The following is a 13,713-nucleotide window of genomic DNA, read 5'->3' as shown; positions in this document are numbered from 1 at the left end:
AACTACGTGAAGGTTATGTAATTTATAAATAATATAACTATGGATTTATGATAAGGCTAAATATCATCAGATAGTCGAACTGTGTGAGATGTCATTACGTCCGCGAAAAATAACACCATTTACGAGTGTACTCTAACGAACCAATGGTCAATAAACGTGCCAAAAGTCAGCGAAATAATGAAAAGCAGTTAATCTTGAACAGTTAGGAGAGAGGGTGAGTGTCTTCTTATGGAAACTGCACTTCAGGATATCGGAGGTGTTCACTGCTGGGAATTGAACCACTCTTTCTAGGGTTGTAAATTCGAAAATTTGCCGCTGTCCCACCGGGATACAATTTTTATCAAACGAAGTTAGCTATAAATGTGTTTCTTTCTCGACTTCTTAATGTGTCCTTTGTGGTTCGAAATCATAAGTGTGTATAAAACAGTATTTCAGTCTATCTTTTGTCTCAAACAAGGCATTGTCCACTCAGACTTTCGTCATTTCTATAACTCATCGCTTCAGACAGAAGTCGTTTGTGTAGGAAACGATTCTTTGAAACACTATTTGCATACTTTAAGAATTCTGGTTGAAACGCCGAAAGCAATGCACAAATTGAGAGGAACGTTGAAAGTATATCTAGAGTTAATTTGTTTTTATAAGAGTAACAACTTTTAGTTTGTGACCTTTTACACGCTCATTTAAAATTAAAGAATCTTATTAGTTATAGCATTTACAGAGTTACTTTTTATTTCTGATTTTGTAGGTGGCGTGCTTTGGTTTGTTTGTTTTGGAATTTCGCTATCTGTGCTAGCCGTCTCTAATTTAGCAGTGTAAGACTAGAGGGAAGGCAGCTAGTCATCACCACCCACCGCCAACTCTTGGGCTACTCTTTTACCAACGAATAGTGGGATTGACCGTCACATTATACGCCCCCACGGCTGGGAGGGCGAGCATGTTTAGCGCGACGCGGGCGCGAACCCGCGACCCTCGGATTACGAGTCGCACGCCTTACACGCTTGGCCATTCCAGGTCACGTGCTTTGGTTAGAAGTTATTATTAAGTAACAATATTAACCATAGTCATGTCAAAATACCTCTTATAGTTAAAATCTAACAAAGAAACCTTCACGAAAATAAAAAGTTAAACTACATTGTTGATCCATTTCTCATTAACTACATTGATGATCCACTTTTCTTTAAAGTACATTGTTGATCTATTTCTCATTAAAGTACATTGTTGATCTATTTCTCATTAAACTACATTGTTGATCTATTTCTCATTAAACTACATTGTTGATCCACTTTTCATTAAAGTATATTGTTGATCTATTTCTCATTAAACTACATTGTTGATCTATTTCTCATTAAACTACATTGTTGATCCACTTCTCATTAACTACATTGTTGATCCACTTTTCATTAAAGTATATTGTTGATCTATTTCTCAGTAAACTACATTGTTGATCTATTTCTCATTAAACTACATTGTTGAGCCATTTCTCATTAACTACATTGTTGATCCACTTTTCATTAAAGTACATTGTTGATCTATTTCTCATTAAACTACATTATTGATCCATTTCCCATTAAACTACATTATTGAACTATGTATCATTAAACTACATTATTGAACCATGTATCATTAAACTACATTGTTGATCCATTTCTCATTAAACTACATTGTTGTTCGACGTATCATTAAACTAATGCGCTGATCCGTGTCTAACTAAACTTCACGTCTGACCACTTCTGATTAAACCACGTTATTGATTTAAGTCCAACTAAACCATAGTTAAGTTCAACGTTTCATTAAATGATTCACGAGTTTTTTTAGATAAATGTCGTTTTTTTTCTCTTTTGCTAATCTAAAGAGATCATTAAATAAAATTAAGGCCTTTATTTTTAATCCTAGAATTACCGATGTTCACTCTCTGAACACATGTTTTCTAAGTCAATGACCTTTGTTAACCGATAATTAATTTGATAGTCAACGAAAAAAATTGAAATAAAAATCAAACTATCAATATTGTCGTACCTCACTCTACTTTTGGGCTCCAAGTTTTTTGCACGCTGTATTGTAACAAAGAGCCTGTGTTTCGATAGAGTATTTGAACACCACGGTTTAAACACAACTCTGTAATTAAATGCATAGTTCAGTTGCTATGTTTGACTTAGCAGTCTATTTACAGCTAAGACCTTTATTGTGGCATGCTATGGTGGTTAAGGCTCGGGTTAGGGTACTAATCACCGTCACATCAAACACACTCGCCATTTCAGCCGTGGTGTGTTATAAAGTGACGGTCAATTGCATTATTCATTTGTAAACGAATAGTCTACATGTTGACATTGGGTAGTGTTGACTTTCCGCCTTTCCTCTAGTCTATATCTGCTAAGTTATGGATGGCTAGCGCAGATAGCTCTCATGTAGCTTGGCATGAAATTCAAAAGTAGCATTTATTACTACATATTAAAACTTTGAAATAGTTAACCTTATTTAAACAGGTTATTTTCAGCCCTTCGCTGTTTAACATGAAATGTAGATTTAACTAGCTACAGTTTAACTGATTTACTGTGGGTTTAACAGGAATTGTTCTGGTAGAAATACCAATTTATCTTCCGTTTTTATAAACGTATTTGAAACAAAAGAGCATCACAGTAAACTGTAAATTTATCAATACAATAAATTCGTATACTGATTGAAATAAGATTGATCTTTAGGGCCTGTTCGGTGATTAAAATAAGATTGAACTTTAGGGCCTGTACAGTCATTAAAATAAGATTGAACTTTAGGGCCCGTACAGTGATTAAAATAAGATTGATCTTTAGGGCCTGTACAGTTATTAAAATAAGATTGAACTTTAGGGCCTGTACAGTCATTAAAATAAGATTGAACTTTAGGGCCTGTACAGTCATTAAAATAAGATTGAACTTAAGGGCCTGTACAGTCATTAAAATAAGATTGATCTTTAGGGCCTGTACAGTCATTAAAATAAGATTGAACTTAAGGGCCTGTACAGTGATTGAAATAAGATTGATCTTTAGGGCCTGTACAGTCATTAAAATAAGATTGATCTTTAGGGCCCGTACAGTGATTAAAATAAAATAGAACTTTAGGGCCCGTACGATGAATTTGCAGTAATTGCTGCTGCCTTCTTCGAAAGAGGACGATAGAGAAGGTAAGGCTCAAGCACTACTGTAGTTTTTCGTTCACAACTAACTTAAAATTTAGTTAGTTTCACTTGAGCTTCAGGTTGAGTGCTTCACAACTACCTTAAAATTTAGTTAGTTTCACTTGAGCTTCAGGTTGAGTGCTTCAAAATACATTTCACATTAATATGAACAATATGCACGTTTTTACGAAATTTAGAAGTACAGATAATAAGAAACGTCACCTCAGTAGATATTATTTATACAAATGTTGTCTTGTTTTCTCATATTCTTTACGAATATAAAAAGTAGAGCTTCACTTTCTAACTAAAGCACACTTGTTGTCCCTAACCACGTCTATGTCTTTGTTAAAAATCAGAGTAATTGCTTTCGGTGTATGAAACATAATTATTGTCTAAAACGATTTGAATGGACACGAAACCAGTTCAGTTGTAGGTTTCATTACTGCTGAGGAACTTTTTGTGACAGAAATACATAAACAGTGATGTCACCCAAGATGATGGCATTATTGTTCCACAAAGTGTCTCCAGACCTCGAGTTGCTAGAACGCCATGACAGGCAGCTATGACATCATAGAGTATTACGTAATAGTTCCACATAGTTAACCAGAGGATATGTTGCTAGAGTTGCTTTGTTATGCGATCATGACGTCATAGTTCCACAAAGTGGAATTAGCACAGGTTTGATCAACGTGTCTCAACATGGCTATATTTCATACAATTGGTATAAGCAACAGTTCATTGTTCTTTCAACAATATTCCGTAGAACGCCTGCTGTTTAGCTTTCAAAAGTCAACGAGACAACAATTATAAAATATTTCGTGTGGACACTGATGTCAAACTAGCTAAACTTTGACTGTTAGAAAATGCAAGTATCCTCACCAATATCATATGTAAAGTTAAATACGTTAATAACTAATAACCTCTGATATTTAAAAATAACACAAACTGAAATATGTATAATTTACCAAGATTAAATTAATTTTCATACAAGTTAGTGTATAATCTTTGAAATATTTCTGTTGTTATAAGGTTTACGAAAATTTTGTAAAGTTCACAGTAGTAACAGGACTAATGCAAAGTCGTAATACGTTATCATTCGTTTCTCTTTCAGTTGCAATTATCTAAGTTTTTATATTAAAGGATAAAAATGATGCTAGCAGAGATTAGGGGAGTGCTATTTGCTTTTACAACAGTTTTCTGACCATTGATAAAAAAAAAACATTCTTTCGACAGTAAATAAGTGTACAACTCTGAGCATGTTGTCACTACAGTGTTATTTCTGCCAGTTAAAAGTAAGAAGTTAGGAACCTGGCTACAGGCATCTAAGTCTCACGCTATGTAAAAATTGCAGGCAAACAACAAGATAATTAGAGTTTTCCTTCCTACAAACCCACAAAAACTAAATAAATCTATGCTAAAACCTATCAGAGCGAAACCCATCGTTCAATACCAGAATTTATAAATGTATTGGTTCAATATATCAAAGTATTGGTTAAAATGATACATCAGTTATTAATGTTACATCAGTTATTATTAATGTGTTTAACTTTAGATATAGCATTCGAGAAAACATTTATATTTCCCAACAGTCACAGTTTAGCTAGTTTGAGACCACTGTCCAGGCAGAATATGTTATAATCGTTGTCTCGTTGACTGTTGAAAGCAAAACAGCATATGTCCTATGGAATATTCTACGAAAGATGGATGAATTAATGTGTTATTCCGACTGCATTATATATAGTCATGTTAAGAGATGTTCATAATTTCTAGGATGGTTCCACTTCGTAGAACTATGACGTCATGACCGCCTGTTATGGCGGCCTTGCAAGGCGTCATGAACATGCCATCTGGTGACACTTTGTAGAACTATGATCACATCATTATCTCCCACCTGCCAGTGCCACAGTTCAACACATGTGTAGCGCTCCCTGGTGGCGTGTTGCACGTTCCTCGGGATAAATGCTTACAGGTATACAAAAATATTCTGCTAGTTGTACATAAACCTTCTGTTATAAATATAGATAAACTTTCTGCCACACATATAGATAAATATTCTGTTACAGATATAGATAAACCTTCTGTAACAGGTATAGATAAACCTTCTGTTAAATATATAGATAAAACTTCTGATGTAAGTATGTATAAGCCTTACGACACAGGTATTAACTGAAATGTAGAAACTACATCTAATCTAACCAGAATGTAGTTAACTATGAAAGAATAATGTATTATCCTGTGTTAAAATGTTGTGTACTATTTAACTGACGGTGAGCCAAGAAAGTGTTGCACAAGGAAGACGCCATTGTTGCAGTGACGACCAACAAACACACAGAACCCTTGGAAACGGTAGATTTTTGTGATATTTTGAGCATTCAGTGACCAAATCCCGATCCAGTACAAAGCACTGTGTATTAACTTTTGAAGACAAAGCTTTGGTTAAGGCAGAGTATTGCTGTGGTAAAATGTGATATTTTGAGCATTCAGTGACCAAATCCCGATCCAGTACAAAGCACTGTGTTTTAACTTTTGAAGACAAAGTTTTGGTTAAGGCAGAGTATGAAAACGTAGATCACTCTTATGTCTAGCTGTGAAGTTCTAAACAAGTGTTTACATTTTACAGATGGATATTTCAGACATAGAATTGGTTTTTTTCGGAGTATTGCCTCTAGAATTAGGAAACCTCAACACATCAGGCTGTTGAGTTATTTGCAGATATTTTTGTCTTTGTTTGACCCCCAGCTCAGTTTGAAGAACTCCAATTAGGCCTGGCATGGCCAAGCGCGTAAGGCGTGCGACTCGTAATCCGAGTGTAATGTAGTGTCGTAACTATCATCAACTCTAGATAAGTAGCATTTAATCAAGATCTGATTTACTTATAGTTAATTAGAGATTTTGCTCTTTCAGTTTCCGTTTATAAACGTCCCCGGTGGATTGGAAATCCGTTTGCTGACTTAAAGGCACAGATTCAGGATCTGATTCACGGCGGCGGACAGAGTGTTTGTTTGTTTTGAATTTCGCACAAAGCTACTCGAGGCCTATCTGTGCTAGCCGTCCCTAATTTAGCAGTGTAAGACTAGAGGGAAAGCAGCTAGTCATCACCACCAACCGCCAACTCTTGGGCTACTCTTTTACCAACGAATAGTGGGATTGACCGTCACATTATAACGCCCCCACGGCTGAAAGGGCGAGCATGTTGGGCTCGACGGGGATGCGAACCCGCGACCCTCAGATTACGAGTTGCACGCCTTAACACGCTTGGCCATGCCGGGCCCTCGGACAGAGTGAGAACGACCTCTGGTGTCGAGTTTCAATAAAAGCAAAAACTCGTATAGTTGCCTTTTTTTTAAATTTTTGGCTGTCGGCCAAGTAAGATTTTATCGTTCAATTTAAAGGTTAATCTATATTTTAGTTTTCAAACAATATTTTTCGTTAAAACCTTTTTTTTTTTTTTCGCTTGTAGGTGCCTTTTTTTTCCAATGATTCAACCTTCTCATTTGTCTCACCCGATTTTGTTTTAAATCGTGGTAAAGTTTTTATGAATAGTTTGAAAGTCTTCAGCGTTGATGATGTAATATTCCATAGAGAACGCGGTAATTTGTCTCCTCTGATCTTTCTAATATCATGTTTCTAATTAATTATTTATTTTCTTTAACCAGTTCGTATACCTCATTTCCTGACCTTCTCAATAACAGGTTTATATTCAATCGACATTTTGTTTTTCTATTCTGGTTGACAAATTATGTAACTAGTACCCTGATCTTGTGACTAACATAGTTTTAATCTTTTTTGCCGCTCCATCTAATCTTACCAATAGATATTTTCTCATTACCAGGCGAACTATAAGTTTTCAATTCAAAGCTAAGCCTTAATAAGATACGGATTATTTCCTATGAGACATAGCGAGTAAGTTTCAAGTCCAGCTGGACGAGTTTGATTTGTTCATTGTCTGCTATCGAGAAACAGCGCAAGGCACGTGAAAATAATACACTTATTAGTTCGGTCATCTTGCGTGCAGTATTCTGTGAATATTCGTACATATAGCTTTCCCTTTGTTTGTTTGTTTGTCTTATTCAAATATTCCTGTAATTATTTAATTTTCTCTTTCATTGGTTTTCATGCAAAACAGCTTCTCGTATGACTAGTATAAAGGTTTGTTTGATTAATATCACAGTCGGCTACCGTTTGGAGAAATATGTTTTCGTATGAATTTTATAATCATCTGAGTTGGTCGAATCTTGGGAAATTGTTTGTTTGTTTTTGAATTTCGCGCTAAGCTGCTCGAAGGCTATCTGCGCTAGCCGTTTCTAATTTAGCACTGTAAGACTAGAGGGAAGGCAGCTAGTCATCACCACCCACCGCCAGCTGTTGGGCTACTCTTTTACCATCGCATAATGGGATTGACCGTCACATATAACGCCCCCACGGCTGAAAGGGCGAGCATGTTTGGTGCAACGGGGATTTGAACCCGCGACCCTCAGATTACGAGTCGAACGTCTTAACCCACCTGGCCATGCTGAGTTGGTCGAATCTTGAGAGAACATAACATGTGAACTAGTGCGTTCTAATGATCATACGTTATGTTTTATGGCACTACATGCTCCTAGTCAGACTGGTGTATCAGATTAGCTCGATAAATTACTAGGATAATGTTTAGGTCCAAGCTGTCTAAGTAGCTTGCTTTTACCAGACGTTCTTGGTAATTACGTCTGTGGTTTATTAAAAACTCATTAGTAACTCTTGTTTATTTAAACCGACATTTCGCCACATCTTGTATACTGTACAGGTTTTCAGTTTTTGTATTATATTCTATCAATATTTTAGGAGTCGTATGTTGACCTATTTTATTATACAAATATTTTTGGTCTAGAACATTCAAAACATTTTAACTAATACATATTATTTTACAGGAACAAAAAACAAACAAGTGAAACCTCAATTTGATGAAAAACTTTGCAAATACAAAACATTACTTAAAACCACACGAGAGTTACATATTCTGGAACATCTAGCCCATGAAAACATGTATTTTGAACCGAATTACGAAAGTTAGCCATCAAAATGTACCGTGTTAGTGAACGTTTTTAACATACTATACATTAGAACACGCAGAGTTTCTTTGTTTCATGACTGTATAAATATTGTTACCTGAATGTGTAAGACAAAGGTATTATCATATGAATATATAAGACAGGGGTATTTATTATCATATTAATGTATAAGACAGAGGCATTTATTATCATATTAATGTATAAGACAAGGGTATTTATTATCATATGAATATATAAGACAGGGGTATTTATTATCATATTAATGTATAAGACAGGGGTATTTATTATCATATTAATGTATAAGACAAGGGTATTTATTATCATATTAATGTATAAGACAAGGGTATTTATTATCATATTAATGTATAAGACAAAGGTATTCTCACACGAATATATAAAACAAGGGTATTTTGTTGTCATATGAATGCATAAGACGAGGGTATTGTCATATAGATGTATAAGACTAGAATATTATCATATGAATCTATGAGACGAGAGTATTGCCGTATGAAACGAGAGTATTGTTTATACAAGTATCCTCAAAGTAAGCAGATCGAAGAATCAGTATACATAACCTAAACAACTAGGAACCTGCAGACTCATACCACTAAAAACCTGGTTTCGATATCTTTGGTGAGCAGACCACAGATAGTCCATTGTGTAGCTTTGTGCTTAATTTCAAACAAACAAACAAAAACTGGCCAACCCTTGGTTTTGCTACAATATCTATCAAATAATGCATAACGTAATTGTTGACTAGCCAGAACTAATTAACATAACTTAATTAACAAAGGAATCGTGATAAAGAACACTTCATTAATTAAGTGTAAGTGTTTTAGAAAGAGTTTAACTAACCCCTACCTTGGATTTAGGTGTTACGATTGATATGTTGTTTGTTTCAGATTTGCTTTATGTTTTTTCTAACATTTTTTTTAGTTTTTTTTTGTTACATCCAGCAAAACAGCGTAATTTCATTAGAGAGAAATGTGTAAACTAATTATAGTAATTAATCATAAAGGTACATTCTGAAATGTGTTTCACCTTGTTGTGCGATTCAAGTCAAGCTTAGATCTTTGGGGAGAGATTCTGGAGCTAACAGTGAGGGTTTTATTTTTGTAGAGAGTGATTCCTCTCCATATACCAAGTTACAACAACTTTATTATATACAGGAGAAAGTATTCGCTCTGTCTCTTTCTCTGCTCTACTTGTACATTCTTTAAACAAACAAGCCTATTTCTTCTTGCCAAGGTACTGTACTACCACGTGGCCCAAGCGAAATGCAGACCACTAATCCTGACGACAAGTGGATGGTTCTTTTCCAAACAACCGGTAGCTTCAGACTTGCTTTACATCTGAACTGAGTTTTACAGGAACAGACCCGCCGCTGTGAGCTATTAACGGTCTGAATGCTCAGATTTAGCCCTCAGTATAACGATAAAACAGTGAGTTGGATACGATTTAAGTAAACGTGAGTGACATCTGATACATTACCACAATTAAGGAAGTTTACATTCAAATTGAATGTAAGTTTGAGTATGTAAGTAGCTTCCACTCGCATCACAGAAAGGAAGAAACGATTTACTAGATGTTTCCTAAAGGCACACTCCTTCCAATGACGCCAGCTAATAGAAGTGGAAGGTCTGTTTAATGTTCCGTTGTAGAATCCATTTCTAAACAAGAGAAATCTGTCAGGAGCATAAACCGTGAATACTCATGAATGTTGAGTTTGTGAGAAGAGGGAACTGTAAGCCACAAGTTTGAGCATTTATGGAAAATTTATTTGTAGCTTTTATCCCCAGAACAACGTTCGAACACTGTTAAAAACACTTATCTACACGTAACAAGTTTTACAAGGTTATAGTTATCCACTCCTCTTTCTGTGTGTGTCTAGAAATCTAATAAAAAATGTTTGTCGCGTACTAATCTTGATATTTTTGTTAAATATATCACTGTTCTAGAGTACGAGTAATTTCACTAGCAAAGTGGGTTTTATTTCGCAGTTTTTTATATATTTTTTTAAATTTATATTTTGTTTCTGTGTAAGTTTGAAGATGTCGCTTTTTATATTTTACAAACTATTTGGTTAACGAAAAAAATTAGGTTTCTACTGGTTAATTTCGAAAGCTGTCGTTAAATATTAAATTTATTTTGTTTTAGAAATGTTAAATACTAAAGTATTATCATAAATATTGAATACTTAAGCAAAATATGAGTCAACATAAGATCTCTTCGCTATTGGTCAGAGAATCGCTGAACGTTTCATTTCTTTTTTTTGTACTTTAATAATGTTAATTTAGAACTTGTTATATTACATATAAGTATATTTTATAACACACACGTGTTTTGATTTATTATTTTTATAGGCGTCTTTGATGTCTTCAAGCGCTATGGATAAAAAGTCTAAAGGTCGGACGGGCTGGCCTCAGCAGATGTGGGCTCTGGAACTGAAACAGGATTCTTAAACTGTCTCTAGTTTTTTCCGTAACTTTACTTCTTCAGTTCTGTGTTTCCTTCTAAGCTGGTGAACTTTCATCCAAGAAGGATGAGTTCCATCGGAAGCGTCCCAGTGCCGCCACCTAGTGAACTGAGTGGATTAACACGCAACGACCGTTGCTGTTTCTGTAAAGTGTGTCCACTGAGCTTCTGTGTGTAAATCTAGGAATGTGACGTAAATAATATATTAACTAGGCCGGTCACATTCGTGACTGTCAGGGATATAAAAGTGTTATAGTTTACACTTGAGCATACCAAAGGATAGCAGATGTATTGAACCAGTAATTAATATACTGATAATTATAATTATTCGATTTGGGGGAAACATTTAAAATTTGGACTTTCATAATTGTAGAAAATTGGCACTGAAGTTTTTTGTTAATTAATTCAGTTTAATTTAAGTTTGACAAATATTTGCACGAAATATTTCATAACTTAGCAATAGACACACCTTACTGTCAACTTCGTCACCTAGCAACAGATACTGTATAATGTTTCATACTATATCTTAGTTAAATTCGTTACTTAGCAACAAATACTTCCTACTATTTCATAGTGCATCTTACTCAACTTCGTTACCTAGCAACACACACATCGTATTATTTCATATGATAATTTAGTCATTTCGTTACCTAGCAACAGACACATACTACATTTTAATAAACTTCATCACCAAGCGACATACACGCCGTAATGTTTGAGGAAAGTGGAATGATTATGAACTGGGACTTCATCTTTTTAACTTTTTAGCAGTTTCATTTTTACTGTCAAATTGAGTGTAAATCGAAGTGCAATAAGCTCTATATATTTAAATATGTATATTTTGGTTAAATGATAGATAACTTGGTCGTTTAGTATATATATTTTATTACTTAGTTTTTATGTTAAATGTGGCTCTTCAGTGAAAAGTGAAAATTTGGAGTAGGCTTAGGAAACGATAGATTTTGTATATATGTGCATAAGTAAATTAACCTTTGTTTTGTAGATAACTGTATCCGTTGAAACATATATGGTGAAGTAGTTCACGTGTTTTACAGAGGTTTCTTTCACTAATTGTTTTATGTATCTATTAAACAACCACTTTTATTGATTTATAAATTTATATTCTGTAAGGAATGAATTTTTACCTATATAATTTAGTTTCGTTACTACCGAAGTCGTAGAAAACATACATTTTGAAAGGTATAATGTTACATATTTTCGGATTTTGAAACTTCTAAATTAATAAGTATTTGCCATTATCATTTGTTCATTTTTTGTTCATATTGTTGTTCATTTGTTCAGTTTGTTCAAAAGCATAATTTATTATAAAAACAACATGAGTTAAATAATATACATTTAAATGGTTACGTAGTTTTCACAGATTTAAACATCACACAAAGATTTTTGGAACATGTGAAACACGAAAAATAAATATGTATTTTTCACACATCTGGAACGATATATATATTTTTCTTACTTTTAAAACATTAGAAATGGCTGTGCACGCTGTTCACACATGTAAAACAAAAAATTAATAACTATAAATATATATACACATTTTCACACATTTAAAACATGATCAGTATATTTCACACACTTAAAACATGATCAGTATATTTCACACACTTAAAACGGGAGAAACGAGTTCACGCTTTTCACACGCTTAACTGCACTTAGTTTATGTATGTGTAGACGAAGCTACAGTTTTACTTTACCTTATCATAAGACTGCAGAGACAATCGGTAACAACAGTCGAACAAACATCCCAAAGGCAGTTAAACTTTTAACACTCAGAATGTATTTAAATTCACTTGTTAGACATCCAAAAGAACAAACAAACGATAACAACAGTTTCAACATGTTTCCAGGTAAAATTATTATCTAAGTTTGTAATTGAAGAACATAATAAATTTGATTTATCCACTCGGTCATAAATACAAATTCAGTGTAATACGACTTGAAACGGAAAAACTTCGATAAGACTCACTATTCATTAGAACAAACAGAACTGTGCTAAAGCAGCGACAGGAAGTGACGCAAATATAGACAAATATATTTATTAACCACAAACACGTTCGTGTTTCCTTTTTAGTTTATCTTGAAAATAGGCCTACTTTCCAAATGTGTAGCATTCAGCCATTAAAATGTTGCATTCAAGTGTTTAGTGGTGGTTCACAGCCAAGTGAATCCTGAAAAACAAAACTTAAGTAAATAAATACATTTATTTGTAAATTTAATCGCAGTTGAAATTGATGTGAAAGTGTGCAAGTGAAAAGAAAATATTGATTACATTTTGTATCATGAGAGCTATTCAGGATCCTACATTAGAACATATTTTTTTTTTTTTTTGTCCATTCTTCCATGTTATTTGGAAAATGCCACATCCAGGTGACTGGTGTAAAATATTAGCAGTAAGATTAAAATAATTAAATAAAGATTTTCTGCAAATACAATGGGATTGCGTGTCTATCACATTTATTAAATTAATATGTACATTTGAAGTAACGATAGTTTTGAAAATATTTTAACAGAGATTTTTTTTAACTTATGGAGCTAAACTCACTGAGCTCACACGTTAAAAACTGTTAACACTGTTATCTCCAGAAGAATTGTTGTAAATAGGCTAGAATACAGAATTTCGTAAAATAATAAGCAAAATAGAGTTAACAAATAGTTTCTATTTAAAGGTTACAACATTACCTTATCTGTAATCAATCTACTATGAATAAAATAGAGAAGCATCAGTACGCATACAAGTACAGCTAGTATATAGAACAGTTACAAATACAAGTACGGCCAGTATATAGAACAGTTACAAATACAAATACAGCCAGTATATAGAACAGTTACAAATACAAGTACAGCCAGTATATAGAACAGTTACAAATACAAGTACAGCCAGTATATAGAACAGTTACAAATACAAGTACAGCTAGTATACAGAACAGTTACAAATACAAGTACGGCCAGTATATAGAACAGTTACATTTACAAATACAGCCAGTATATAGAACAGTTACAAATATAAGTACGGCCGGT

At 33.9% G+C, this 13,713-nt stretch overlaps 1 protein-coding gene across 1 annotated transcript in view; it reads left to right on the top strand.

Moving 5' to 3' along the window:
- Positions 1–13,127, top strand: part of LOC143230056 (heart- and neural crest derivatives-expressed protein 2-like) — a 47,254-nt gene extending 34,127 nt beyond the window's left edge. Inside the window, exon 2 of the mRNA XM_076463053.1 lies at positions 10,563–13,127. Coding sequence (XP_076319168.1) covers positions 10,563–10,661 — 99 coding nt within the window. The 3' untranslated portion in view covers positions 10,662–13,127. The remainder of the gene's footprint in view (positions 1–10,562) is intronic.
- The last annotated feature ends 586 nt before the right edge of the window (positions 13,128–13,713 follow it).

This window comes from Tachypleus tridentatus, chromosome 10 (genome assembly GCF_004210375.1).
Source record: "Tachypleus tridentatus isolate NWPU-2018 chromosome 10, ASM421037v1, whole genome shotgun sequence".
Lineage (NCBI taxonomy): Eukaryota > Metazoa > Arthropoda > Merostomata > Xiphosura > Limulidae > Tachypleus > Tachypleus tridentatus.
The sequence above is the reverse complement of the archived record's forward strand: the minus strand, read 5'-3'. Positions and strand labels throughout refer to the sequence as shown.